General features: G+C 38.7%; 1 protein-coding gene across 1 annotated transcript in view; it reads right to left on the bottom strand.

Moving 5' to 3' along the window:
* The window catches only part of LOC116311829 (sodium-driven chloride bicarbonate exchanger-like), a 58,131-nt gene extending 34,448 nt beyond the window's left edge, over positions 1-23,683 (bottom strand). The window contains exons 1-4 of the mRNA XM_031729039.2: positions 23,586-23,683; positions 22,637-22,863; positions 21,030-21,059; positions 1,315-1,396 (exon numbers count right to left, since the gene is read on the bottom strand). Coding sequence (XP_031584899.2) covers positions 1,315-1,396; positions 21,030-21,059; positions 22,637-22,684 — 160 coding nt within the window. The 5' untranslated portion in view covers positions 22,685-22,863; positions 23,586-23,683. The remainder of the gene's footprint in view (positions 1-1,314; positions 1,397-21,029; positions 21,060-22,636; positions 22,864-23,585) is intronic.
* Positions 23,684-26,591: the final 2,908 nt, after the last annotated feature.

Here is a 26,591-nt window from a genome sequence, read left to right as displayed (position 1 = left end):
TGAAGAGTCTGTGTTACCACAGCAACAGACAAAAATAAAGTAATTATGGAAACCATCATCCAGAGACGCAGGTCCTTGAGATGAAAGTACTGCCTCACTGACAGAGTGTCAGAATAAAAGACTGACATTTCTGCCAGCTACCTAGGGCCACGTTGCCTGGTAACAAAAATTCTGTGGATGCTGACGGGGAACGAATTCTGCTTCAGTAATAACTCATCTTTTGAGTGTACCAAAGCTTTCTATTGTTTGACTATTGCACATGAAACTCTTTAATGCTCTCGGTATGAATGTACATTTATTTTCACAGTTTGCCTCCTAACAAGCCTTTGTCTTGTATACTGCTTTCTAAAATGACTTCATGTGCCCACATTATTTCACCTATTTTCACCTAGTTTAGATTGTCTTTGGTCATCTTACTAATCATGTAAATAAATCAGGGTTGTTTTGTTTTTTTAATTACAGTTGTATTGCAAAATTACAGGTTTAGCATGTTAGTATGAGTAATGTTCACCACCTTTAATGTCAAATAATAAAGGTAATGAATTCAAAAATAAATATGGGGACAATTGTATTACCAAAACTGGTGAGTCAACATTCAATTCTCTCATTGTTGTTAACATACTCAGTTAGGTTAGTCTTTGTCTTAACATGCGGTGCTACTTAACACTATAAAGTTAATGACTTTTAAACATATCATAACAGAGAGCCTGTTCCAGATCCTCTTGGACTAAACCCAAGGTTTGGTCTGCTTACATTATATGATTGTCATGGACTACTGATCTTTTTGCATTTTCAAGATGTTTTCTTATTTACTGATATTTCCCTGTGGATTTATTAAGGTTTTTCTTCTTTTTAAAAGACAAAAAGGAAACCCTTTTGTAACCCTTTGAACTTTGTTGTCTATTTAGGATGCTGTTTGGTGCAGAAATTGCACCTCTGTCTCTTTTATGTCATCTGAAATGCTGATGCAAGCAGATGTGCAGAGAAAAGAGCTTGTGCTCTTTGATGCAGCAGCACTCACATCAAAATCCAACATCCATTTGCAATGACTTAGACAGGTGGACTGATATTATATAGGGCTTTTCTGGTGTTCCTAGGCTCTGCTATGATTAACACTGCTATGTTACACAAGTTTTCTGTTGTAGCTTTATTAGATATATATATATATTATATAACACATGAAAATGACAGATTCAACTGAGCAGTGTTATGGAAAATGTTGGTGTGAACAGTTTTTGAGTCACCTGGGAATAAACATTTGAATATGGCCTCTGCTGTATCAAGCAAATGTTCAGTATCACTTAGTGATGTTACCTTCTAGTTCTTCCTTCTCAAAATTGGTGGTGAGCATGGAGCGTGTGCCCCCGCGGTCCACTATTGCTTCCTCATCAGTTCTCTACAGGAGACACACAGAGGCAAAGGTGATTACTCAGCATTAGAAAAATAAGAACCAACAATTTGTATGTAACATGCACATTTTTAATATTATCTTCCTACAAATTCACAGGTGTAGCACTTCAATGTTGCCCTAAATGCCTCAATTCTTGCATAAGAGCACCCTCCTTCCTCTGCCTCCCCTGCTATCAGGCTAGTGAGATGATGTGTCTTGAAATAAAAACACAGGAAAACACAGCATTAAGGCTGACTTCAACTCACTGTTACCATGGCAACAACAGACAGCCAATTGCAATTTAACAGGAGCACATTCATCTATGGAATGCCAGAATACACCATTTTCAGTTACACCTTTAAGAAGATTGCCTTATTGTGTGTAAGCTTTAAATCATGGAAACGCTAACCCACCCACACCTTCCCCAAGACCAGTTTCTCTGGAACTGGAGCAAGAGCACACGCTCAGGATAGAGTGGAAGAAACAAGGCCTGGTGATAATGGACACAGAGTAGTGCTTTTCTGGTAACACCCTTCTATAAATAGCTCTGACCTTGACAAATAAAAAAACAGGCTGCATAGCTTTCGAGTGTTCACTGTGCTTTTAATATTCACTGAAAACACTGGCATGTGAATGTGGTGTTTTAACATATGCTCTGAAGACAAAAAAAAAAAGGAGACAACTTCTGTGGCTTGGTAGTAGCAGAAAAGTGGTCGTAGCGATACATTTTCTATCTCCTTGTCACTTTCTCTTATACCTCTGACTCTGCGTCTTACCACTCTATGTCTCTCTCTTTTTATTAGAAGTCTTGTCTTTAGTTCCTAGATCATATGTGTTTTTCTAGATGTCCCCTATGAATGTGCAAGTCATCGAATTATTCTGTATCAACAAGCATTTTGGTAGTCTTCACACAATAGTATTTCACCAAAAAAATAAACTTAGCACAAAAAGTAAAGAAATTTGTGTTTGGTCTATTTTTCTTTGTTAGGGCCCTCAGGCTGTTGTGGCTTCTACATGCCACTGAGGCCCCTGTTTGCTAAATGAATAAACTGCCAATATGCCTTGTTGCTTCAGACTTCAATCATCTAATTCAATAAACTACACCAAATAAAGGACAAGCATGCTAAGCTGTTGACAGAGAAGATTTGAAGTTTTTCATTGACGTTTAAAAATGGCAACAATGCTGCCCATTGGCTCCAAAATATCTCACCATGTTGACCATTATATGGTTAGAATATCTTTGCAGACTGTGACGCAGGAAGGCAGTTTTTACACCCTTTTTAAGGTCAAGGAAAAAACTTTTAATGAGTTAGACGTGGAAAAAACTATGAATATGTGAAGTGTACATTTGAAGTTACTGAATTGGAGACAGGGCTGGAGAGTAAGTTCATCATTTAGACTAAGACAGTTACTTTTTGTCATTATAAGTCTGAAATTTCATGTTTACTTATATGTGCAAAGGAGGAATAATTATCATATACCATTATCTGTTATCTTTGCATTTTGTGGAGTGAAAGCTTTTGATAGAGTGAATTTCAGATATATTATTACCCCCTAATTAAGGCAAGAGCAATGCAGGGAAAAAGTTGTTTTGCTATCTTGTTAGGGATGAAATGCTCTATACTTGGTAAATGGACTGGTTATTATCATTATATCACACTTTTCTACTCTTCCTGAGCTCTTACAGTGCTTTATACAACTTGCCTCATTCACACCCATATTTCTTTTCTATCTAACATTCATGGACATTCATAATCCAATGGTTAGTATCTTGCCCAAGGATACCTGGCATGCAGACTGGAACAGCCAAGCATTGAATCAGCAACCTTCCATAAGTAGATGACGTGCTCTACCTCCTGAGCTACAGCCACTTCACACTATGAATAATATATGTACAAACACTTCAGCAAAAGCCTTAACAATACAGACAGCTGGCAATGACTTCAGTGTAAGGATGCATGGTAAACTTAGATGATTTTAATTTTATGATTAATATTTCAACTACATTTCGTATTTTGAGAGGCAATTTAGGCAATTTCAAAGACAGCCCTAAATATATGTACATATATTAAGCCATAAGCTGTTATATCATTAAAGATTTGAGAGTGAACTGAAGTTTGCTTTCATTAAAATGGGTCCTGTGACCTGTAAAAGGGCACAATGTCACATTTGTGGTGCAGTAAACAGTTAAATGTGGGGGGAAACCTAAAAGCTAAAAGCTGTTTGTTGTTGTTCTGTGAAAATATGCCAAATATAGAGCAACCAGGTGTAGACATAAAGTAGAAATCTAACATATAGACATAACCCACTAACACAATTCAGTTCACTTCTGCTCTGTTTCAATAAAGTGCTAGTATTATTACAGAATGTGTGGGTCATAATCCCACAGGACAGAGCAAAGATTTTGGCATTGTGCTCAAATTCCCACTCCTTCTGATAACTTCTCCCCTTCTATTTTAAATATATTAGAAGCAACTATCATGTATAAAACATACTTTTCATTGTTACATTTAGCACATTTTACAGTAAATAACCTGCCAGAAACCTTAATCATTCTGGTTTCTGTGTTTCAGTATTAGATGGAGATTACAGAGTGACTCCGACTGACTACAATCTGTTTACAGTCTGTTTATTAGAGGGCAATGAATTGTGGACCTTCTCCAGTCTGTTTCAGGGCGATTGCAATCAGTCCAAGGGGGTCTGAGAGATGTTGCTTCTAATAAGGAATATCAGGTATATGTATACTATAGCCATTAAATTAGAAACACTGTAGTTCAGCTGAAATATCAATCTCTGAACATGCAAGATGGAGCACTAGCGGCTCAACATCCGCTCGCTTGCACAAGAAGTGTGTGGACAGCTGAGGTCTGTCTTTGTGAGCTAACTGTATACACTGACAATAGCAGCAACAATAACATGCACACAGGCCCAAATGAGGATTCATCATGAAGTCCCTGTAGGCTGCCTCCCCCAGATTTCCCCTGGCAGATGGTAAATGATAATCTGACATTTCCTCAGTGTCTCCATTTTGTCACTATTTATGCCTATGCATCCCAGAATCAACCCTCTACAGACTCCATGTAGTGCACCGCTATCTACACTCACACATATGAGTCACTGAAGATCTGAATGTTTGTAACAGTTCTGGTGTCATGCTTTGCCAAAAGGTGGATCCAAAGAGCAAACCCAGGCAACACTTAGCAAGTCTAAAGTAGTCATAGTTAAGAAGTGAATCGTTTACTGATAGAGAGCAGTTGGCAGGGAGATTTAGCAGCACTACAGGTTTGCACATGGGAGCTCTGTCAGAGAAGAGATAAAGAATTACCAGGAGGCGAAAAGGAGAATATGGTCCACCTGTGATAGTAATTAGTTTTATTAGTTATTAGTAAAGTTAAGAGTGAATGGAAACTTAGAGAGTGTTTGTGGGCAGTTGGTGGATATCCAAGAGTCGGCAGAGATGGCTGATAGAGAGCAGACAGGCAGATGGGCAGTTAAATAAACACTTGGGTTAATTATGGAATTAATAATGACAACCATGATCTGTCAGAGAAATCTTGCAAACTCCAGCCGTGTATACTCCATATTTGATTACCAGACAGGTGTACGGAGAGCTTCTTCAATGGAGAAACTCCACTCAGGATGGACTCAGATAGAGGAGCCAGAACAACTACTCTACATGACACTTAATAGCAAAGAGGGGTTAATAAAAAACAAGATCTTTCTCAACTCTTCCTCACAGTAAGTCTGTAGTACTGCAGTGGCCACTTAACTGGTTTATTTGACAGGGTGACTCCAAAACTTTGTTCTGGGTTTGTGTGCCCTAATTTAAAGTCATTTGACAGATTCACTACAAGGTCAGCCTGCAATTAGGCATGTTAACTGTTAAAGACAGGGCAATTAGAAAAAGACTAAATAAATATAGCTTGTTTCGAAGGGTTACCATGAGAAAGCCCCTTCTCTCTAAAAAGAACATAGCTTCAAATTGTAAAGGTGCGCCTGGACAAACCACTTCTGACTGATTTCTGGAATAATGCCCTTTGGAAAGACCACCTTTCACTGAGTCAAACTTGAGCTCGCTGTAAACTAAAGTATTATAGAGGCAAAATGTCAAAAAAATTTCTGGCACATGTATTTTGTTGGAGTATGTTTATTTACTTCTTTTCTCCCATTCCTCTGAACTGTTTTGTTTTTCAACACAGGAAGTTTTGAGGAGTTTGTGCATCTATATTCATTACCTATTACTGAAAACCAGAGAGAAATATAATAACTAGAAACAATGAGCTCCACCCTACTGTCCTGACTGCTTCACTCCTGTATTTTCTCTCATTTCCACACAGAATAAATGATGTAATAAATAATATCAAATGATGACTTTTGTTTTTTTCTAAGCCTTATGCCTCTTCAGGTCTGTCCCAAACAAAGCTTTACTCTGCTTAATATCACAGATAAGCCAGAATCTCTTGCCTGCAGGTCCCTGCTTCTATTTTTGGACAACGGTATTTCTGGCGTATGTTACTGACCCCAGACCAGCACACACAGCTACATCCCAGCTCACCAATCTGGGTTGAGATTAATCTGCCAGCAGGATAAAGCCTTGTCTTTGACCATGGGATCAGTGATTGAGGGCCCTGCGCTGTGGGTAGAATTAAATCAGCTGGTTCTCAGTTGATGCGCTGGTCAGTGATGAAGGCTTCAGGGGGAACAGGGGCAGAACTCACGTGACCAAGGCTCTAGAGGAGTTGGAGGAGGGGTAGTTATGGTATGATGAACAGAGACACTTGAATTTAACCTGAACAGATATTATATCTACAGCTGTTCACCTTGTAGCTTTTTTTTCCTTTACAGCCTATTAGTTTTAGTGTAGTTTTAGATGCACTAGTTATTATATGTGAAAGAAATAGCATCAACAAATTGTACTGGATATGTGGCACATATGCACAAAGCAGTGTTAGAATAGGAAGAAACAGCAGCACACAGGAGGAGAGAAGCAAAAACCATCAGGCCTGGACACAAAGAGAGTATGAGAGGGGGTTTTGATGCCTCACAGTGTGAAGTCCTCATGTGCAAGCATGTGCGCAGTGATGTTAAGCCAAGAGTTACAACCTACAGAAGGAAGGTTTGACATTGTACTTCATCTGTTTTGATTCTATCTACAGTATGTTCTGTAGATGTACACACAAAAAACCCATTCCCTCAGATAGATGTTCTCATCCAAAAATATTCTTTCTCAGTTATGTTTGTGGTTTAGTTTCTCATGTTGTGATCTATTTATCTTTATTCTTGTTCTATATTAAGGCCGGCGGTTGCTAGAATGTCTATGCTCAACTACAATATGTAGATACCTATGCTATGCTCAAAACATGCATTCACAATAAAAGCTCCATTAAGAAATGAAGAAATGTCTTCTTTTAATACATCAGGACTTCATCAGTCAAAAGATATAGACCAAAAACAAATGTCCATTACAGAGGACATAAATGAATAGGCTGGTTCTCAGGAGGTTATAGTATACCAAGTGGACAACTAGTAGAAAGTCAGGGTCTGCAGCAGCAAATCATTAATGGTACAATCACACTATGGAAAACAGTGTTTGAAGACCCACGGCACAATCAGAATTATTGTCACTTTGTTCAATAAACTTGTGATCTTGTAGCCTTTGAAATGGTTTATTTATGGTGGGAAGAAGGTGTGTGACCAACTCCGATGCAGAAGCACAGTGATAAAATGACAATAAGACAGTCTACTATCAGTCTTCATTAGTTTACGACTGATCCACGTCAACTATATGCAATGTGTGATAAATTCATGAAAACCGCAAATCTGTTACTGTCTACATTCAGCACCCAGCCAGAACCTCATATATTTGACCCAGAAATTGAGAAATTCCTCCACAAATAGTGGCATAGTTGATGTAGGATGGAAATTTAATAGTAAAATAGCTCTGCAGCCTTGCAACTGATATCGTCTTGATGCATTCTCAATCATCCAGGAAAGTAAATCTCCAAAAGTTGAATCTGTTCATCTGGACGTAGCATTTTGTGGGAGAAACGTTTCGTCACTCATCCAAGTGACTTCTTCAGTCTCAGCTGACTGCAGGTTTCCCCAAACCTTATAAACAGTACATTTGCATAATGACTGAAACCAGCCCACTGAAGGAACAATGGGCTGTGAGGTCAGTTCCTTAATCATAATTATGCAAATTCCCATGACCATTGATCAACAATCACTGACCAAAACCCACTGATCAAAGAACACTGATCAATGGCCATGAGTACCATTCACAGAGAGTTGGGGAATGGCTGCAATCACAGCATTGTAAGATGGCGAAAGATGTACCCTTAGGCCCCCTCCTCGATTCAGAGATGGTCTTTCCCTTTTCACGTAAATGGCCTCCTTGACTCCGCGCTCAAACCAGTGTTCCTCCCTGTCCAGGATGTGTACATCCTCATCATTGAAAGAGTGTCCACTGGCCTGTAGGTGTAAATAAACTGCAGAGTCCTGGCCTGATGAGGTTGCTCTTCTGTGTTGTGCCATCCGCTTCGCTAGAGGTTGTTTGGTTTCCCCGATGTATAAATCCTGGCAATCCTCCTGGCACTTAACAGCGTACACTATGTTACTCTGTTTGTGTCGGGGGACCCGATCCTTGGGGTGGACCAGTTTTTGGCGCAGCGTATTTTTCGCATCTTTCGCCATCTTACAATGCTGTGATTGCAGCCATTCCCCAACTCTCTGTGAATGGTACTCATGGCCATTGATCAGTGTTCTTTGATCAGTGGGTTTTGGTCAGTGATTGTTGATCAATGGTCATGGGAATTTGCATAATTATGATTAAGGAACTGACCTCACAGCCCATTGTTCCTTCAGTGGGCTGGTTTCAGTCATTATGCAAATGTACTGTTTATAAGGTTTGGGGTAACCTGCAGTCAGCTGAGACTGAAGAAGTCACTTGGATGAGTGACGAAACGTTTCTCCCACAAAACGCTACGTCCAGATGAACAGATTCAACTTTTGGAGACTTGCAACTGATAAGTTGCACTCCAGACTAACTCGGATTGATATCAACGTGTTGGCCATCTGTTTGCATTAGACAGCAATTTCCCAGTCTATCTGAAATTGACTGCAGTCGGTCTGAGTTGCATTGCAATTGTTTGGATAGAAGCTTGTTTCCCCCACCAAGTGACCGGTGCAACTGCAAAGTTTGCACAATCAGCCTCTGTGTTTTATTAATAAACAATATAAAAGATGGATATAACTTCCAGGTTGGAAAATAAAGCCTTAGAGAGTTCCACTCCTACAGTGAGGGAAATAATTATTTGATCGCCTGCTAAATTTGCAAGTTTGCTTGACCATAATGTCAGCTCGGTTCGATTTAGCTGCTCCCTTGTTTACGATGGATCAGCGTGTGCACTTAACTGCACCCCAAGGTCAGGGGGAGGGCGGGGTAAGGCGAGGGGCTGTCTCGCTCAGGTTGACAGCTAAGGGGGTTCATTTATGGCAGATTTTATGTTGTTTGTTTGTGTTTTTGTATTTTTCACAACTTGTTGCTTTTTACTGGTTTACTCCCAACACAACAGTTAGGGATACTGAAAGGTTTACCAACAACCAAAAGATGATACTATGTTGCACAATCTGATGTATTATTAAGAATAGATGACTTCATATAAGAATTTTAAATTTATTTCTTGGAATGTGAGAGGAATGGTAAAAGTGGTTAAACTAAAACAGGTTATTACCAGGCTTAAACAACTTGAGTCATCAATCGCGTTTATCCAAGAGACCCATTTACTCAGAGAGGATCTGGTGAAAGTACATAGGAGATGGCCAGGCAAAGTGCTAGCATCCTGTTGCCCTTCTCATTCGAGAGGGGTTATGGTGTTAATTCATAATTCAGTGCCTTTCCAAGTAAACAACACTATTTATGATAAAGCTGGCAGATTTTTGGTGGTTCAAGGAACTCTCTTGAAAGAAACTTTTAATTTAGTTAATGTTTATGGCCCTAATGATGATAACCCTTCATTTTTTGAGAATTTATTTCTATTGATAGCTACCCTTCCTGGTAAGATAATATTGGCAGGAGACTTAAATTGTACTTTGGACCCGAAGCTTGACCGCTCATCAGGAATAGACACTTCACACTCTCAAACAAGGAAAAAAAATACAACAATATTTGAAAGATCTTAACCTTTGTGATCCATGGAGAATTCAAAACCCTAATAAACGAGAATTCTCATGCTATTCAGCAGTATTTAAATCCTACTCCCGAATAGACTATTTTCTAATTTCCTCATCTTTGCTACCCAATATAACTAAGTGTATATATGACAGCATTGTATTGTCAGATCATGCCCCAACCTCACTATTTTACAAGGTAGAACAAGTGAATAGCCGCTCAAACAAGTGGCGCTTACACCCTAAATGGATACATGATTCTGACTTTATAAAATTTGTAGGAGAACATATTGATCTCTACTTCTCAATTAATACAACTCAAACAACTGCAGCCATTAGATGGGAAGCTTTTAAAGCATATATTAGAGGACAAATGATAACTTTCACCAGCTCTAAATTTAACAAATTTAAACAGACAATGAACGAATTAAATAATAAAATTAGAGAATTAGAGAGAGAAGTTACCATAGATGATTCAACACAGAAAATACAGGAATTATTGACCCTTAAAGCTAAATACGAGGAGCTGTCTATGCTTAAAGCTGAAGATGGTCTAATAAGATTGAAGCAGACGTTTTATGATCAGGGAGAAAAGCCGGGTAAACTGCTAGCTTGGCAGATAAAGAAACTTGAATCTGACAGAGCCATTAATATAATTAGGAACGATCAAGGGAATTATCTACGGATCCCACAGAAATTAATACCTTTGTCTCATATTATAAAACCCTATATAATTCTGACAGTCCACTAGACCTGGTGAACCAAAATACTTTCTTAGATAGATTGGTCTTTCCTTGTATTTCTGAGGGTATGAAGAATGAATTGGAGAGAGAAATAAATTTCAATGACGTTTCTGATGCCATTACGAACATGAGGGGAGGTAAGGCTTCGGGTCCTGACGGGCTTCCGATAGACATTTACAAACTATTTAAAGCAAAATTAATTCCCCCATTATTAGATGTTTATTTGGAATCCTTTAAAACAGGTTGCCTCCCTGCTACATTACGTAGTGCCCTGATCACTCTCATTTTAAAACCAAGCAAAGCGCCAGCCGAAAGCGGTTCTTACAGACCCATATCGCTGTTAAATTCTGACTCCAAAATCATAGCTAAGGCTCTGGCTATGAGGCTGGAGAGGGCTCTTCCAGCCATTATACATGGAGATCAAAATGGTTTCGTTCAAAATCGTCAGGGGTTCCACAACGTGAGGAGAGTTCTCAATATAATCCACAAATGTGAAGAGTCACCTGATACTGCAATACTATCACTCGATGCGGAGAAGGCATTCGATCGAGTTGAATGGCCCTATCTAATTGAGGTGCTTAAGCGTTTTGGATTCGGTGATCACTTCCGTAGATGGGTTGAAATTTTACTTGCTGATTCGGTTGCAATGGTATCTACCAATAATCTCATCTCTCATCCTTTTGAGCTATTTCGAGGCACCAGACAAGGGTCTCCAATTTCACCTCTGCTTTTTGTACTAGCCATGGAACCTTTAGCAATAGCAATTAGATCACATCCCTCAATCCATGGTATTAAGATTGGGGAGACGCTACACAAAACAGCAATGTACGCTGATGATGCTATTGTGTTTCTATCACACCTCGCAGAATCAATACCATCTCTCCTGAAGCTATTTGATCAATTTGGCAGTTTCTCTGGGTTCAAAGTGAATAAAGAAAAATCATCCATTATGTTTTTAAATGTAAATGAGAGGATGAAACCAGTTGTGTCCCATCCATTTGTGAATGCCACAGAGGGATTTAAATATTTGGGCATCAGAGTAACCCCAAAGATAAGCGATCTTAGCTCAGCCAATTATGAGCCCATGGTAATAGAGGTGTCGGAAGAGATCACTAGATTAATATCATTGCCTCTTTCTTTACTGGGAAGAATAAACATAGTAAAAATGACTATATTACCTAAATTTCTATATATCTTTCAGTCAATTCCGCTGGCCCCTCCTCCTTTTTTTTTCCAAGACCAGAAAGCTCCTCTTTAATTTCATCTGGAACAATAGGAAGCCAAGACTCAGACTCTCCTCTTGTATTTACCATATGATAGAGGAGGGCTACAATTTCCAAATTTAGAATGGTATTATTGGGCTGCTCAGCTGAGGACCACTATGTTTTGGTTTTCAAACGATATTTTCCTTCCCTGGTTAGAAATTGAAAAATGTCCTCAAAGGGTTTGTCATTACATAGCTATCTATACTCAGCACCCTTTAAAACTTTAAAGAAAACTACTACTAATCCCTTTGTAAAAAACACTGTTGTTGTTTGGCATGAAGTACAAAAAATGTTGAATGACTCTCCAAGGTTGTCCTGTTTCTCCCCAATTTGGGGAAATGAACTCTTTGCTCCGGCTAAAAATGACTTGGGCTTTAAAGAATGGCTTAACAAGGGCGTTGCGAAATTACAGGACTTATATGAGGAATACTCTCTAATGTCATTCAGTGAATTAAGGGCAAAGTTTAATATTCCACAGAAACACTTCTTTAAGTATTTACAACTTAGAAGTTTTATTCTGGCACACTTAAACAACTCAGTGCATCAACCCCCACTCTCCATCCTAGAAACTCATGTTACAAAAAACTATTTTGGTAAAAGACTGGTGTCCCAGTTGTATAGCATGTTAGTTGAAAACCATAAGGACAACTCTGATAGTAGAAGACGGGAGTGGATTAGTGACTTACAAGAAGATATTTCATCTACTGAATGGAGTAAAATATGTTTAAAGCACACACTCAAACCATTAACACTCGTTTGAGAATGATACAATTTAACTGGATAATGCGAACATACATATCCCCTGTGCAATTGAATAAATTTGATCCTAATATAATTGATCTATGCTATAAGTGTAATAGTCATCAGGGTACACTATACCACTGCCTGTGGAAATGTGAAGAGATTCAAAATTTTGGAGCTCAGTGTTACAATATATCTCTCAGATCACAACTTCCCTGTACCGCTTTGCCCTAAGTTATGCATTTTAGGCTTGTACCCAGATGACTGTACTCTGTCGTGTGAGGAAAGAAAATGGTCGATCTTTGTTTGCTACAGGCCAAACGCTGTATTGCATTATGTTGGAAGAATGTTGGTTGCCCTCTTTAACCACTGGTTAAACAACTTAACATCGAGTTTAGCTCTTGAGAAACTGACCTATATTGTTAGAAAGAAGGCTTCTGAATTTTACAACATTTGGAAGATATTTCTAGATCTACTGAGGAGTGGGGATTTGGGGGCGGTGGGTGAATAAGATAACTAGATAATGATGAATAATGTCTGAATTGCTGTTGGGAATATACTGTGCAACCTACGTTATGATTTTTTTTTTTTTTTTTTGTTTTGTTTTTTTTTTTTTTTTTTTTGTTTTTTTTTTTAAAATTGTATTTATTTGCATTGTTTGCTATTTTAAATTATTTAATTATTCACTTATTTTGAATTTTTATGATTAACATTTCAATTATTACTATTATTACTACTAGTATTATTATTATTATTATTATTATTATTTTAATACCTGCCATATGTTCATTATATTTTTGTGTTGGATACTGTTGAAAACCAAAAAAAAACAAATAAACATGTTTAAAAAAAAAAAAAAAATTTGCAAGTTTGCTTTGTTTTTATTGTAGTTTCATTTTAATGGAGAGAGAATCAGATTATCAGCAAAAACTAATTACATAATTGTTATAAATTGATTTGCATGACACTGAATGAAATAAGTATTTGATCCCCAAGCAAAACATCACTTAGCACTTGGTGGAGAAACTATTGGTGGCAAGCACAGCAGTAAAACGTTTCTTATAGTTGGTCAACAGGTTTGCTCACGTCTCAGGAGGGATTTTGGTCCAGCAGGCCAAAATCTCCAAAATCCAGAGGTAATTAAAACACACAGAAACACTACATTGCTCTTGCTGTCGTCTTGTAACTGATACTTGTGGCCAGGATTCGTTAGGGGGGGTCGGATGGATTTCCCTCTCTCTGGTCAACACATTCCTGCCTCTGCTAAATAATGTTTCATTCCCAGTGGGGATAAAAGTTTATGCAAGTTTATTATCTGGAAACAGTGTACAGTTTCACAAATCATATCCTGCTTGTGGCCACAGTAGATTGTGGTTAAGAAAAAAACATTATAAAGTTGCACTTTACTACATAAATAGGCAGCTTATTTTAGCAGACACTGTGTAAAATATCAATAAAGACAGATGACGGATGATACAATGATATGCAAATCTCATAAATCTGTGTTTTATTTACAATAGAAAACAGAAAAGTGAATGGTTATACAGAAAATGAATCTTTTAAAGTATTAGCTCCTTTTTGAATTTGATGGCAGCAATATGTCTCAAAACAAATTAGGACAGAGTCGTAATAATGTAATGTACATTAGTACAAACATGTGACTGTGCATGCAAGAATGTTTGTGCTTTGGGTTAGAGTCAAGTTTAATGCTTGGATTTATTTCTTTATTTTTAATCATTTTTTTCTCTGGGATGAAGACCCAATCTAATGGTAGCAATGGAGCTAGCATATAGCTAGCTCGTTTGGCAGATTGGCAAAGAGAGAGAGAGAGAGAGAGAGAGAGCACAAATTTGAGCTGTTGAATTTGAGGACAGTACATGAATTTATTTTATTCTGGGAGCTACGAAGAATAAAGACTGATGTAAGTATATATTTTTTCTAACATATTGCTGTTTGGAAGTGTTTGTTTAGTGACATTGGTGGGTGCTACTACCTTCCATTATACTTTGGATAATGGGAGGTAGCAGCACCCTGTAGGAACCATAGCCTGCAGTTAGAGAGTGAAGTGCTCTGTTAGGATTATAAGGTGATAAAGCATAATTTTAGAGATGGTTCACATGACCCTGAATCCTCCCTTAGTTACGCTGCAAAAGCTCTAGGTTGCTGGGGGATTCCCATGATGCACTGAGTGCACATAAACACTGAGTGCTTATGTGTTTCTACACCACTCTGTCTTTAATCACTAGTAATTATTAATCTCTGGCTTTCTTCCACCGGGTGTGTTTGTCCTGTCTTCTTCCCCCAGTCGGCTGTGGCAGATGGCCGCCCTTACCTAAGTCTGGTTCTGCCAGAGGATTCTTCCTGTTAAAAGTGAGTTCTTCCTTCCCACTGTTGCCAAAGTGCTTGCTCGAAGGAGGTCATCTAACTGTTGGGGATTTTCTATGCTTTCTCTGTAGTATTGTCTTTACCTTATAATATAAAGCACCCTGAGTCAACTGTTGTTGTGATCTAGCATTACAAAAATAAAACTGCATTGGGTTGAAGGTAGTATGAGGGTCTTTAAGATTCGGTGGGACCTGATTACAACAGGGAGCCAGAAAAGGAAAGCTAATAAGGGAGAAATATGGGCTCTCATTTCAGTCCCATTTAGCACTCTCGCTGCAACGTTCTTTTTAGCAAGAAATTCGAGGTCATCCAGGCCTGTAGTCTGTCATGTCTTTTAGATGTGCCTGTAGTTTAGTTGATTTGTATCATCCTGTTTCATTGATGAATAAAGGATGTCAGCAATGAAAATGTAGTCATTGTTTTGTTAATAATATTACCTAAGAGAAGTATGAATAATGTAAAAAGTTTTGGTCCCAGCACATAACTCTGTTTGGCTAAATCTTGTGTGTGGAAAAAAAGTTTCCATTTACATGCACAAACTGAAATCAGTCAGATAGATAAGAATCAGACTACTGCAACAAACATAATTTAAATACCAACGGTGTGTTTTACTGTCTCTAGTAAACTATTGTGGTAAACTGCATCAAATGCTGCACTGAGGTCTAGCGGGATAAGCACAGAAGATGATTAATAACCTTTACTAATACTGTTTCTGTGCTATGGTGCACTCTAAATCCTGACTAGAAATCTTCAAGTAAACCATTTCTTCGCAAAAAAAAATTCTAATCTTTCAAGAATTTTTAAAACAAGTCCTAGCATAAAGTCAAACAAACAAACAATATTCCTTTCACATTCACCTACTGAGTGATACCAACTGAAACTTCAGTTTTAATCATTTATAAGGCATTTAGTGTTTGTGTATCTTTGCTATGAGTCTAAAAAATAACCCAGCCAACACTAAAATGTGACCTGTTTGAACTCAAAGGATGCTAACTGAACATCCTGCTTCAAAAACACAGCTCTTACAATTGTGTTTTCCCACATTTTACTGTTTCAGCTAAACATTTCCTCTTATTCATGTTTGGTGTAATACGTTCAAAAGTAAGACATCTTGGCCAGAATAAATCAGATCCTATTGATTCTCACAAGCCCATTTCCAGGAATCTGTGTACATTACCACATCGCTCTCTGGAAAGCAGTATGTGACCTCATTACTGGATTTTTCAGGGATCTTTTTCCTGATGTGTTCACAACAATAGAGATGATTTACATTAATTTACCTTATGATCTAGGACAAGAGGAGAGTACTAAAAATCATATTAGCCAGCTGGGAGCACGAACTGGCTGTTAATGTGAATCTCTTTACTTTCAATCTGCTTTAGTCGACTTTCCACATGTGTTGGGAGATAGAGTGATTGTATAGGTCATAGCTACCCAAGACAGATTATCAGTGGCTGCACAAGCACTGCAATTGGCCATCAGCTTCTGTCGTCATGGTTTTCATCCCTACAGATGGCCATGGTTACTGTGGCAATGACAGCAGGCTCAGCATCAGCAGCCTTCCTTGGAAGAATATGCAAGGAATACTTGGAACATTCCTGCTTCCTAGCTTCCTCTAAACACAGGGGTTCCAGAGGCATCAGGTGTGGATGAGGCTGAGACTGAAGCTGTTTGGATTTGAGCTAGCAGTGGTAAAGCATTCGGCATTCTGTAAACACACACACAAAGACAGAGGCATCTCTATATATCTGACAGAGTACACCAGCTGAAACAAATCCAGCATTCCTGGCTTTTGTTCACCCATTTCTCTATCAGAGATTACTAGGGTCAGTACAGCAGGTTTAAGCTCCTGTCTTTCCCCTGAATGGCAGCCACATCTGTCAGCCTCCTCAGGACCTTTTGTGTGCACATCAGCACAACCGGTCCTTTCTGCACCACAGGAACCAAACATGCTATTAACTTTACATGCAGTAGGAAAAATAAAAACCTTAGTCCAGCTATTGTTTTTAAGCTAGTGGTTATCTTCAATATTATAACAACAGGGTATACAGATCAAAAGTCAACTAACTCAGTGAGAGCTAACTGCTTGAATTGCAAGTAATGCTTTGATTAAACTCAGAAACAACATCAAAGAAGCCTACCTGATAAATAAATCCTTTATTGAGGTCCACTGAGAGCATGGTGCGCCTCTTGAAACGTTGGGGCAGGATGCCCGCTAACTCTCCTTGTGCTTGCGGCAATAGTAAGATAAGAGGCTAAGGCTAAGGGCCTGAGCCCCACTCAGCTCAGGATGACTATGACTGTTGTAAGAGGACTCAGAGAGAATAACAGAGGCAGACAGCTTGTTTGTCTGTGCATCTCACTCAGACCCTCGCCTCTCTTCTCAGCCACTCTTTTCAGCTGCTCTTCCCATGCTTTAAAAAGGCAGCAACCTTATTCCAAAAAGCCCAGCGAACACAACATAAAAACAAAAGCAGAGTCTTCAGCACCGCGCCAGCTCTCCCTGTGCCTCTTCCACTGCCTCCGACGCCTTTCATCCAGGGTAACATCAAATGTTTCTGACAAGCGTCCATCCGCCAATCCCCCCAGAGAGATTAGTGCTCTGACATCACCAATGCTGTGCTGTGCAGAGTTCTACTGCTGAGCATCCAAGCTCTGTTGTTCTGTTACCTAAATCGTAGGTCACAAGGGCTCTAAAAACACCATCCTCATTAAGGAGCTTCACACATACATCTAGCAGAGGACGCAAGAGGCAGGGTGTAGCGTTGCAGTTTCATTATGCACAGTAGTGTATGTATGACCTACCTGAGGCAAAGAAGCTGCTCTCTGGCTCTAGTGCATTGTCAGCAAAGCTGTGATCTGCTAAAAGCAGATCCTAAAGGAACAAGCAGATATTCCTACTGCGGTGCCGGAGACAACTGTGAAATTACAGTAATGCTGCCTTTGTGGTTTGTGTCAGCTGATACTTCTGAAGGATTTCATTAACAGAAATAGCACTTATCATTGAAACATTTATAAGTGAAGATCAGACAGCCATATTACAATTATAGTATGCAATCTAATTTTCCATAAGCCTGCCTCTCCTCATCCAACCATCTGTCTCTCATCTTCTCCAACCAGCCCTGCATCCTCTTCTTCTACCTACCTCCATGCTCTCATCACCCTCCTCTCCACTGACACTGCTATAATTAACCATGGAAAGGAGCTCAGCCAGTCTGGGCTCCTAGCTGAGGTGGGGAAGCTTCCTCCCTGCCTGCCAGTTTTGCACAGTTGGATCACTAAGTCGAGCACAGAATTTCACACAGATAACACCATTCTCAAAAGAACAAACCCCGGCAACTCCAGCAAGCTTCCTCCATCTGTTCTCACTGATCTTCTCCTTGTCAAACTGGACAAACTGGCTGTAAGCCTGCTGTTATGTCAGGGTTGTACAACAATTAGAACTGTGCCAGTCAAGTTCACATCCCAAACAAAACAATTGTCATTTGAATTTGAGTCAAGTTGATAATAGGTAAAGGAAAATAAATATATTTATCTATAAAGAAACAGATAAATATGTGCAACGATGATACATCTCTGCTTTACAATACTGTCAGCCAGTACTGGCCAATCACAGACACAGTCACTTATAGCCAAATATAACCTTATTACAACAACACATTATGTATTATACCATCTTGTTTTTTATTTAACAATTAAGCCAAATAAAGAAGCAGTGTGTGAAAACTTCAGCAGACACAGTTGCAACATTCATTGAAGTTCATTCACTTCTAATCTCCACTTGGTTTAAATACCTGGGACTCTCCACCTTTTGGTTTTAGGACTGAAGTCTCTTGGATGCGAGGTAATACGTCCTCGGAAAACTTAAAGAAGTCCAGTCACCTTCTTGTCAAGCTTTTACACATACCTGGAATATTAAAAACCTACACAGACAATCTGGGTGGTTGTAGCTCAGGAGGTAGAGCAGCTCAATTACTAAATGGAAGTTTGGTGGTTTGAAAAAGGTGCATGTATAAATGAATGAATCAGGCAAGTTGGAGTGCTCAAGTATAGCAGAAAGGTGCTGTATAAGAACCAGTCCATTTACCATGTGTTGTGTTTGGGTTTATCCAGATTTTGGTACTGTTTATTATGGCCAAATATCTCCATTTTGGTCTTCACTGTCCAAAAGACGTTGTTTGGGCTGAAGTCACATGTCTTGTGATGTGTTCAGATAGAGCTTTACGCACCCAAGATGCTGTCACACGCTTTTTCTAAATCTTTTTCTAACTGTACTGTTGTGAACATTTCATATGTGAGTCCCCAAGTGAGGCCTCTAAATTCTGAGATGTAGCTTTTAGGTTTTTTGCCAATCGCTGAGGACCTTTGAGTGAATTTGCTAGGATGTCCATGCTTGGGAGTATAAGCAACTGTACTGCATGTTTTCCAGTTGTGCATAACCTTTCTCACTGTAGACTGATTGCCCTTGAATTGTTTGGAAATGACCATATAATTATTTCCATATCATTACATTGTTTCTCTGTCAATGTGGTTCAAAGTCCTTAGCACTGTCTGCCACACAACTAGCACTGTACGCATTACAGCTAAAAAGCAATACTGGACATTCTTGCACCATATAGAAATAGAATATTGACAACATTATTACATTTGCTGAAGCCATTTAGATTAGCTTAGGTTAGCTTAGCATAAAATCAGATATTGTCTTCGAAACCAGGAATATTAGTACATTACTGTTCTTACACACTTTTATATGATATACGATATACGTGTGAATGATAAATTTGATTTATCTTCCACTCTATCCCAGAATTTAATTTAGTTACTGTTGTCATTACTTAATAAAACAGGGTACTAATATTTGTATTTATTCACAATATTTTGTAATGTGAAAGTCATCAAAGTGCCCCTGTCAGTTTAGACAGGGGCACTTTGTGCTCAGTCTTGTCCTCAGTTTGGCTCACAGCCCACAGTTGCATAAACAATATTTTGTCAGAGCAAATAGCATGCACATATCAAACCTATGCTCCATGGTTTTTCTTCTCATACTCCTAAATTTGGCTCATACTCTCAAAGGCATTTCACAGATAGAAAGCCTTCATACAGATTATCTGTTATTATTTATTTATGTTAACCTATTGTAGATGCCAAATGCAGGTGACGTGTGATTATTGCAACCTAAAAATAGTCAACATCTGTTTAGTAAGCAATCTAATTAAAGATCTGCACCAAATACACCTGCTATATTATTGCAGATTAACAGCAAAGAATGTGAGCACACCAGCTGAGGCATCAGTAAATCTATCTCATCATTTACTTTTAATTACTTCCTATTGTTCTGAGAAGCACAATAGCTAAAGTACCAGTAAAGCAATGCAGGCCTGTATTCAATTTTATAATATCTACTCATTCATTCGTTCTGCCTTAGTAAGACAGATTCGTTTGCAGTGTGGAGCTATTTTTTTTTTTACAATTTTTTATGCAGATGAGGGCTTCCCTCCACCCCCACGAAAAAATATATATTTGGGGTGGACTCTCTCTAACATTTGGTTTTTGTGAAGCTTTAGATTTCCTAAAATTTTAAATCTTAAGTTGGAAGTCTACTCAACACTTTGCACTGTCACCTCACGGCAAGAACAACACAGTTTGGATGATCTCCCCGAGTCTGTGCGGGTTTTCTCTAGTTCTCTTCTCACCGTAGCTTGTGGTGTGGATGTGAGATCAATACAGGACTTAAAATACAGAGAACAGAGTGGTGTACGCATGTGTGCATAACAGTGGCTTGTAGTATACAGAGTTTAAAATCTTTTTGTAAAATGCTTTACCATTTATTTCAACTGCAAACTCTACACATACACCCAGCTAACGTTTTGGTATTGATTGATCATCACTATCTATTCAAGATAGCTGAAATAAAAAATAACAATGAAACTTATGCAGACATCCAGGATGTTACCTGGCCACCTGCTTGATGTCCTTCAATAACTTTTTAGTACTAGGGGGCTTTTTTATCCAAATTTTTGCATGTGATCATTTTTTCATCAAGACTAAAACAAAGCAAACAAGAAATACTTAGAAAGGGGGAAACAATATATTAGACAGTTTTGTAAATCTGTTCCCTGCAAGCTGGAATTGTACCCAGCAGTTTTTTTTGCTGCTAACACTACTACTACTTTTTCCTACTGAGCTATACAGCCATCCCACACCAGACTGACTCTATACCCTTACAGTACCTGCCTCTTATCAGAAACCAACTGACGACTGAGGGGTTGGGGCAGTCCACTGACCATGCAAAACAATAAAAAAGTCATATAATTTGCATTATTCTGTGTTACTCACCACTTCTTTAGTTTCTTGGGAACTTTGTTCCTGCAATTAAAAAAATATATATCAGGAAATCACTTAATGGGACAAAAGCAAGACACGCAAGAACATTACTGTCAGCCAAAATGGTCTGTGAAAAACATCCCTTAGCACGTAAACTTTGAGTGTAACAACTCAAAGGCAGCAGACATTGAAAACCAATAATACATTTGGATGCAGCGCTTGCTGTTGTAAATTAAACATACTTTCATGCATGACCCTGGAAACCTGGTAACACAGTAGAACGGTACACAATTGTACTGTTTTTTTTTATAGCCAGGTCGTTTGCTGAGAAGTCCCTGAGATTCTCACTATATTAACACCTCACATACTCATACACATCCTGGTGAAACCATGACAACACTTGCTGTGAGCTGTGTAGGAGGAGGGATGGGGAAACAGCAAAGAACTACAATGAGGGGGAAACGACTACACTGCATTGGCACTGCGGGGAAACGGAACATCCCATCCCATACGACATCAGCCCCATCAGGCTTCACTGTACACCATAAGCTGCGGAAAACTAAGTCCTCATGTAACACAGCCACAAATAGAACAAACAATGAGAGTATTGATTTACCTCTATTTGGTGCTTTTTTTTAATGGTGAGCACAAAGCAGCATATTTCATATCTCCTCTGTCACTGACAGTGCTTCCATGGTAGCTGACATTTTTTTTCTCCACACAGTCTCACCTGAATGCTAATGAATAGAGGCTGACCGCAGAAGCAGGCTGTGCCTTCAAGTGTCTCAGTGTGTTGCATATGTTTGTTTGTGTGTAACTCTGCCATTGAGTTTGTTAATACTACAGTAATACTACAGATGCACGTTATACTACAGATGTTATACTACAGATGCACGTATTCCTCAGTCAAATCTTTTTTTATTTGTGCTGCGTCTCTCTGTCTATAACTGTACTGACAGTAACATCTACACACGAGATAGAATATGATTACTGCATATAAATTCCTGCATGATACAGTCAATTCGCCGAATATGATATTTTCAAGTCATAAAAATCCATTCTCTCCTGTCTGTCTCCTCACTGCTAGGATCAAACATTTTATGCTCATCTCACTGTATCATCTTGAGATGATGTGTACTTAAAGCAACAGCTTGGCAGTAGATTTTCATATAGATAAGAAAACTGGGTCGAGCCCATATGATTTCGACACAAGCAGCAAAGAACCCATGAAATATAAGTAGCTTCATCACAAATGCCTCCTGTGTGAAGGCGTTTGGGGGAAGGATTATGTTATGCGTTATGGAAGGATATGAACATCTTCTACTCGGATATACATGTAGTGCACAATGGAACTGCATCCCCTATATATGATGCGCAACAGCCATGTTAGTCGTGATATAGTCATGCGTCATATAGCCGGCAAAGCGTCCGAATATTGGTCATTTTGAAGCACGAAAATACAGAAAATGAATCATTCATTTATCGCGTGCTTGCGCCTGTCTTATTCCAAAGGGGAAAACACTGAGCACCAACAGTCCATTATGATTTCAACAAGATTATCAGTTAAATTTTAAAGAACTGAACACAAATACAACAAGTACGTGAATATTTAGCCTTACCGTTGGCAAAAGAGGCTCCATTTGAGCTCCTTGATCCGTGATGTCCATCTTTTCTTCTCCTTGGCTTCACAAAAGGCAAGTCGTGATGCGCTACTGCGCCTCTGTGAAATGCGTCTCGAAAACCAGGATGGCTTTTTGTTGTTGCTGATTTGATTTTTCTCTTTTCTCCCTCGCATTCACCGGTCGAGTTTGCTCAAATGGAGGTAGCAAAGCATTGCCGTCCTGCCCTACATAATTTACGCACGAAGGAGGGAGGTAGTGCTTCCCATTACACGCGCTCACCCTGGGACGCGGCGGTGTTGAGGCACACAGGCGAGTGAGCATACAGGGATTTATTTGTGAATACATATTTATAGTCATTTATAGTCGTTCAGACACGCATAACTATGTTCGGCCAAACAGAGTCTATTGTTTCAATTAGATCTGTGAAAAAACATTCAATGTATTTCAATAGGGTGCAGTTTAAATACTGTACTATACTGCGTGCGTTATTAATATCTAGTTTAACTGCGACAGCAATCAATACAGTCATGGAGCAATGTCTGCTTGTTTGGTGTTACCCATGTGGATTTTCTCAACCACTGCGCCATACACAGGCCCCCTCCACACTGAAAACAGCCGCAGCCATTATCATTATTTTCATCTCATTTCAGCTATAAACATATAACGCATAATATTACGTCAAATGCGCATTACCACTATCCAGAACATCTTACACACCGGCTACAGAAATGCTCCGGTCATTCCATCATTATTTCTAGCTGCAGCACGCGATGCTGTGCCTGTGCCGGAGTCCACGTTTGATCAGGATGCCGCTGCAGTGAAGTTTATGCCCTCCTCTGGTGGCCATATAAAACCGTTGCAATTGGATTTAGCCTGTATTCATAATGCAACTGTTTAATCTCACTTATGAGTAACACAAGACAATAGCATGAAAGTCAGTACTTACCTAAGTAATCAATATTATACTTGATGGTAGCATTTAATGATGATCAGGCTACAGTGAAGTGCTTTCTATGCGTTTTTTATGCAAAAACGCTGATAAACTCCATTTATGTGAGTTGTCTTAACTTAGAAAAACTAAGTAAGCTGGAAGTTTTGCTTCTCAGTGCGGAAGGATGAAAGATGTGTTTTGAAAATGCCACGTGACTACCGTCCTCCTCCCTCTCGGATCAGTCCGCATGTTCACGGTGCATTTTTTATGGAATATGTTGAGCAAACCTGGAGAAGCGTCAGCTCAAGATATTATTGTTGTCATTGCTGTGGATCTTTACCTGATACAATGACTTGGTGAGTAAATGTTTACTCTCATTCAAACTGATTTGTGGCTTCTCTTAGTTTAGCACCAGGTTTATAATCTTGCTAGCTAGTTAGTGTTAACCTAGCGTTGCTGCTGCCGCTGGGCTCATGTTACTTAAAAATTAACACCACAACCTTAAAAACCTTACATAAAACTATGTGGTCAAATTTTCTGTTGATTGTTTGAAATAAATAAGTGAGATAAGAGCCCAGACAAAATTCTTCGGGAGGTGCAGCCGTTAGGGGTGGGGTAGGTGTGGGATGTGGGGGGTGGATAACAGAGCTCTCCGAAAACGTGGAAGCACTTTTGCAAATATGTGATATTTTGATAAATTAAGTAGATATTTGAGCATTACATAGCTACATTGTCGCCTGAAAATATCTTAAAAGGTTATTTTGTTATTTTGTGACCCAGAAAGGGTAGTCTGGGGAAAAGGAGGATCGCATTTGTCAGCCACAGTTGTCGGAGCCTGTGCGTACCTGTGCGCTGCAATGGCGGAGGAGCGCCGCTGAAAAACTTATTACTTTTTCTGGGTCACAAAATAAACTTTTAAGATATTTTCAGGCGAGAATGTAGCTGTGTAAATTTCAAATATCTGCTCGATTTATCAAGACATCACATATTTGCAAAAATGCTCCGACGTTTTCGGAGACGTCCATTTTTTTTTCATGCTTTGTGGCAGCTTTAGAACATCTGTGGCATCTATTAATGTCAAATCTAGCCTTTATTTAACAACATAAGCAAACTCTATGTTACAATGATTGCACAGCCATTAAGGATCAAATCAGTTTCTGAAAAATGTTCTGTTTTTTTCTCCTCTGCTTGCTTCTTACTGTCTTTGAGGCTCCGGACCAGCACTCCTGTTGTTGGACAGAAAGACATCAGTAAGTATTTTGGTTTTCCAATATATTAGCAACTGTCAGTGACATTTATATTAATCAGGCTGAACTTTAATCATACTTTAGATCAGCCTGTTTTACTTATTGTTTTATTTGTGCTTTGCTTTGGGGAAGTTGTTTCTTTACTGATCTTTTCCTGCCTTCTGTTATTAGACTTGAGATATGACTGCACTATGCTGTTGCTGGTGACCACAGTTAATTCTACAAGACATGCTGTGTAAGTAAACAAACAACAACAGTTTGGTCTGCATTTCTTGAAAGATCACATCCCCCAAACTTAGTTTAGAGGGTCTACACTGTATATAGTGAAGTCTGCAAGTTTTCTAACAGCAAAATCTGTTTTGTGCCCAAAATCATTTTGCACATCATTAGAATGAAAGTTATTGGCCATGTTTGCATAGCCATTTTTTAAAATGATGCTTTCATGACATTATTGTGTGTTGGGTGGTGGTCAGGGCTATCCAGACTGACAATTTGGGACATTGAATGTCACCTCTGCGGTGGGGAGGGAGCTTGAGATAGTCTAAATTGGAGTCTGTTCTATACCAAATGCAGAAAAAAATGTTTTAAGAAAGCAATTAAGTTCATGTTCCAAAAAATATGATTGTTTGCTTGCAGGACAACAGGAGAGATGAGTCCTCCGTCACAGATGGTGTGGTCAGTGAAGATGGTCGCCTGCAGGTTCAAGCTCATTGCATCTCCAGCCCACATCCACTGCCACTGTACTTAAGGGAAGTTAAAGACTTTCTTCTGCACCTACATTTGGATCACCTCGATCCATGACAGTCATTCAGGCAGTAATGCCTGGACTGGAAACAAGCCATCCTTAAAGTAATACAACATTCCAGCTCATGTGTTGAAATGGAAAACAAATGTTGTTTAAATTAGAGACTGCACTTGTGACAGAACAATAAATATTTTATTTTGATTATATAAGTAATGTAAGTACAAAACAAACTGTGGTAGGCCTAAACTTGTTTTCAGAATAATTACATCTGAGACTTTGTTTCATTGTAAGATTATAACAGTGATGGCAATATAATTGTTTGTTGTTCAGCAGAACAGTGTCCAGTATGTTGGCTGTTATACTTTGTTGTGTTTGAAAATAAAAGTTGGGCTGATTTTAACATCATTACAAAAATTGTTGTTAATTATTTTTAATCATATTCAGGTTACCACAAATTGTTTTTTCATTTAGTTGAACTTAACATGTTTGTCAGTAGGTAAACAATTAGTATTGTACAGTCAGAAATATCAAGTTATTGTTAATACTGCAGACTTGCAATGTATAAGTTGTCCTAACAGTCATCTTAAGTAAGCTTTACTTACTTTTTTTTGAGGCAACGAGTTTCCATAATTTTTTGAGTTCTGGGAACTAACTAGGCTGTACAGTGTACTCAAAATGAGTAAGTTGCCCTAACTTGGTCATCTTATGTAAACTTGATCCAATTTTTTTGAGTTCTGGGAACAAATGAGCTTGTACAGAGTACTCAAACTAAATAAGTTGTCCTAACTTAGTCATTTTTAGCTAAGCTTTACTCAATTTTTTTGAGGCAACGAGTTTCCATAATTTTTTTGAGTTCTGGGAACTAATTAGATTTTACAGTGAACATGTACCGCCGTTACGTATTTAAAATACAAAATATGAGTAACTGTATTCCATTACAGTTACCGTTTAAAAAGGTGGTATTTAGAATACAGTTACTTTGTTGAAATAAATGGATTACACGGCGGTACTTTCCTGTTTCATATTGTG

Source organism: Oreochromis aureus, linkage group 23 (genome assembly GCF_013358895.1).
Source record: "Oreochromis aureus strain Israel breed Guangdong linkage group 23, ZZ_aureus, whole genome shotgun sequence".
Taxonomy (NCBI): Eukaryota; Metazoa; Chordata; class Actinopteri; order Cichliformes; family Cichlidae; genus Oreochromis; species Oreochromis aureus.
This window is presented reverse-complemented; position numbering and strand designations above follow the sequence as displayed.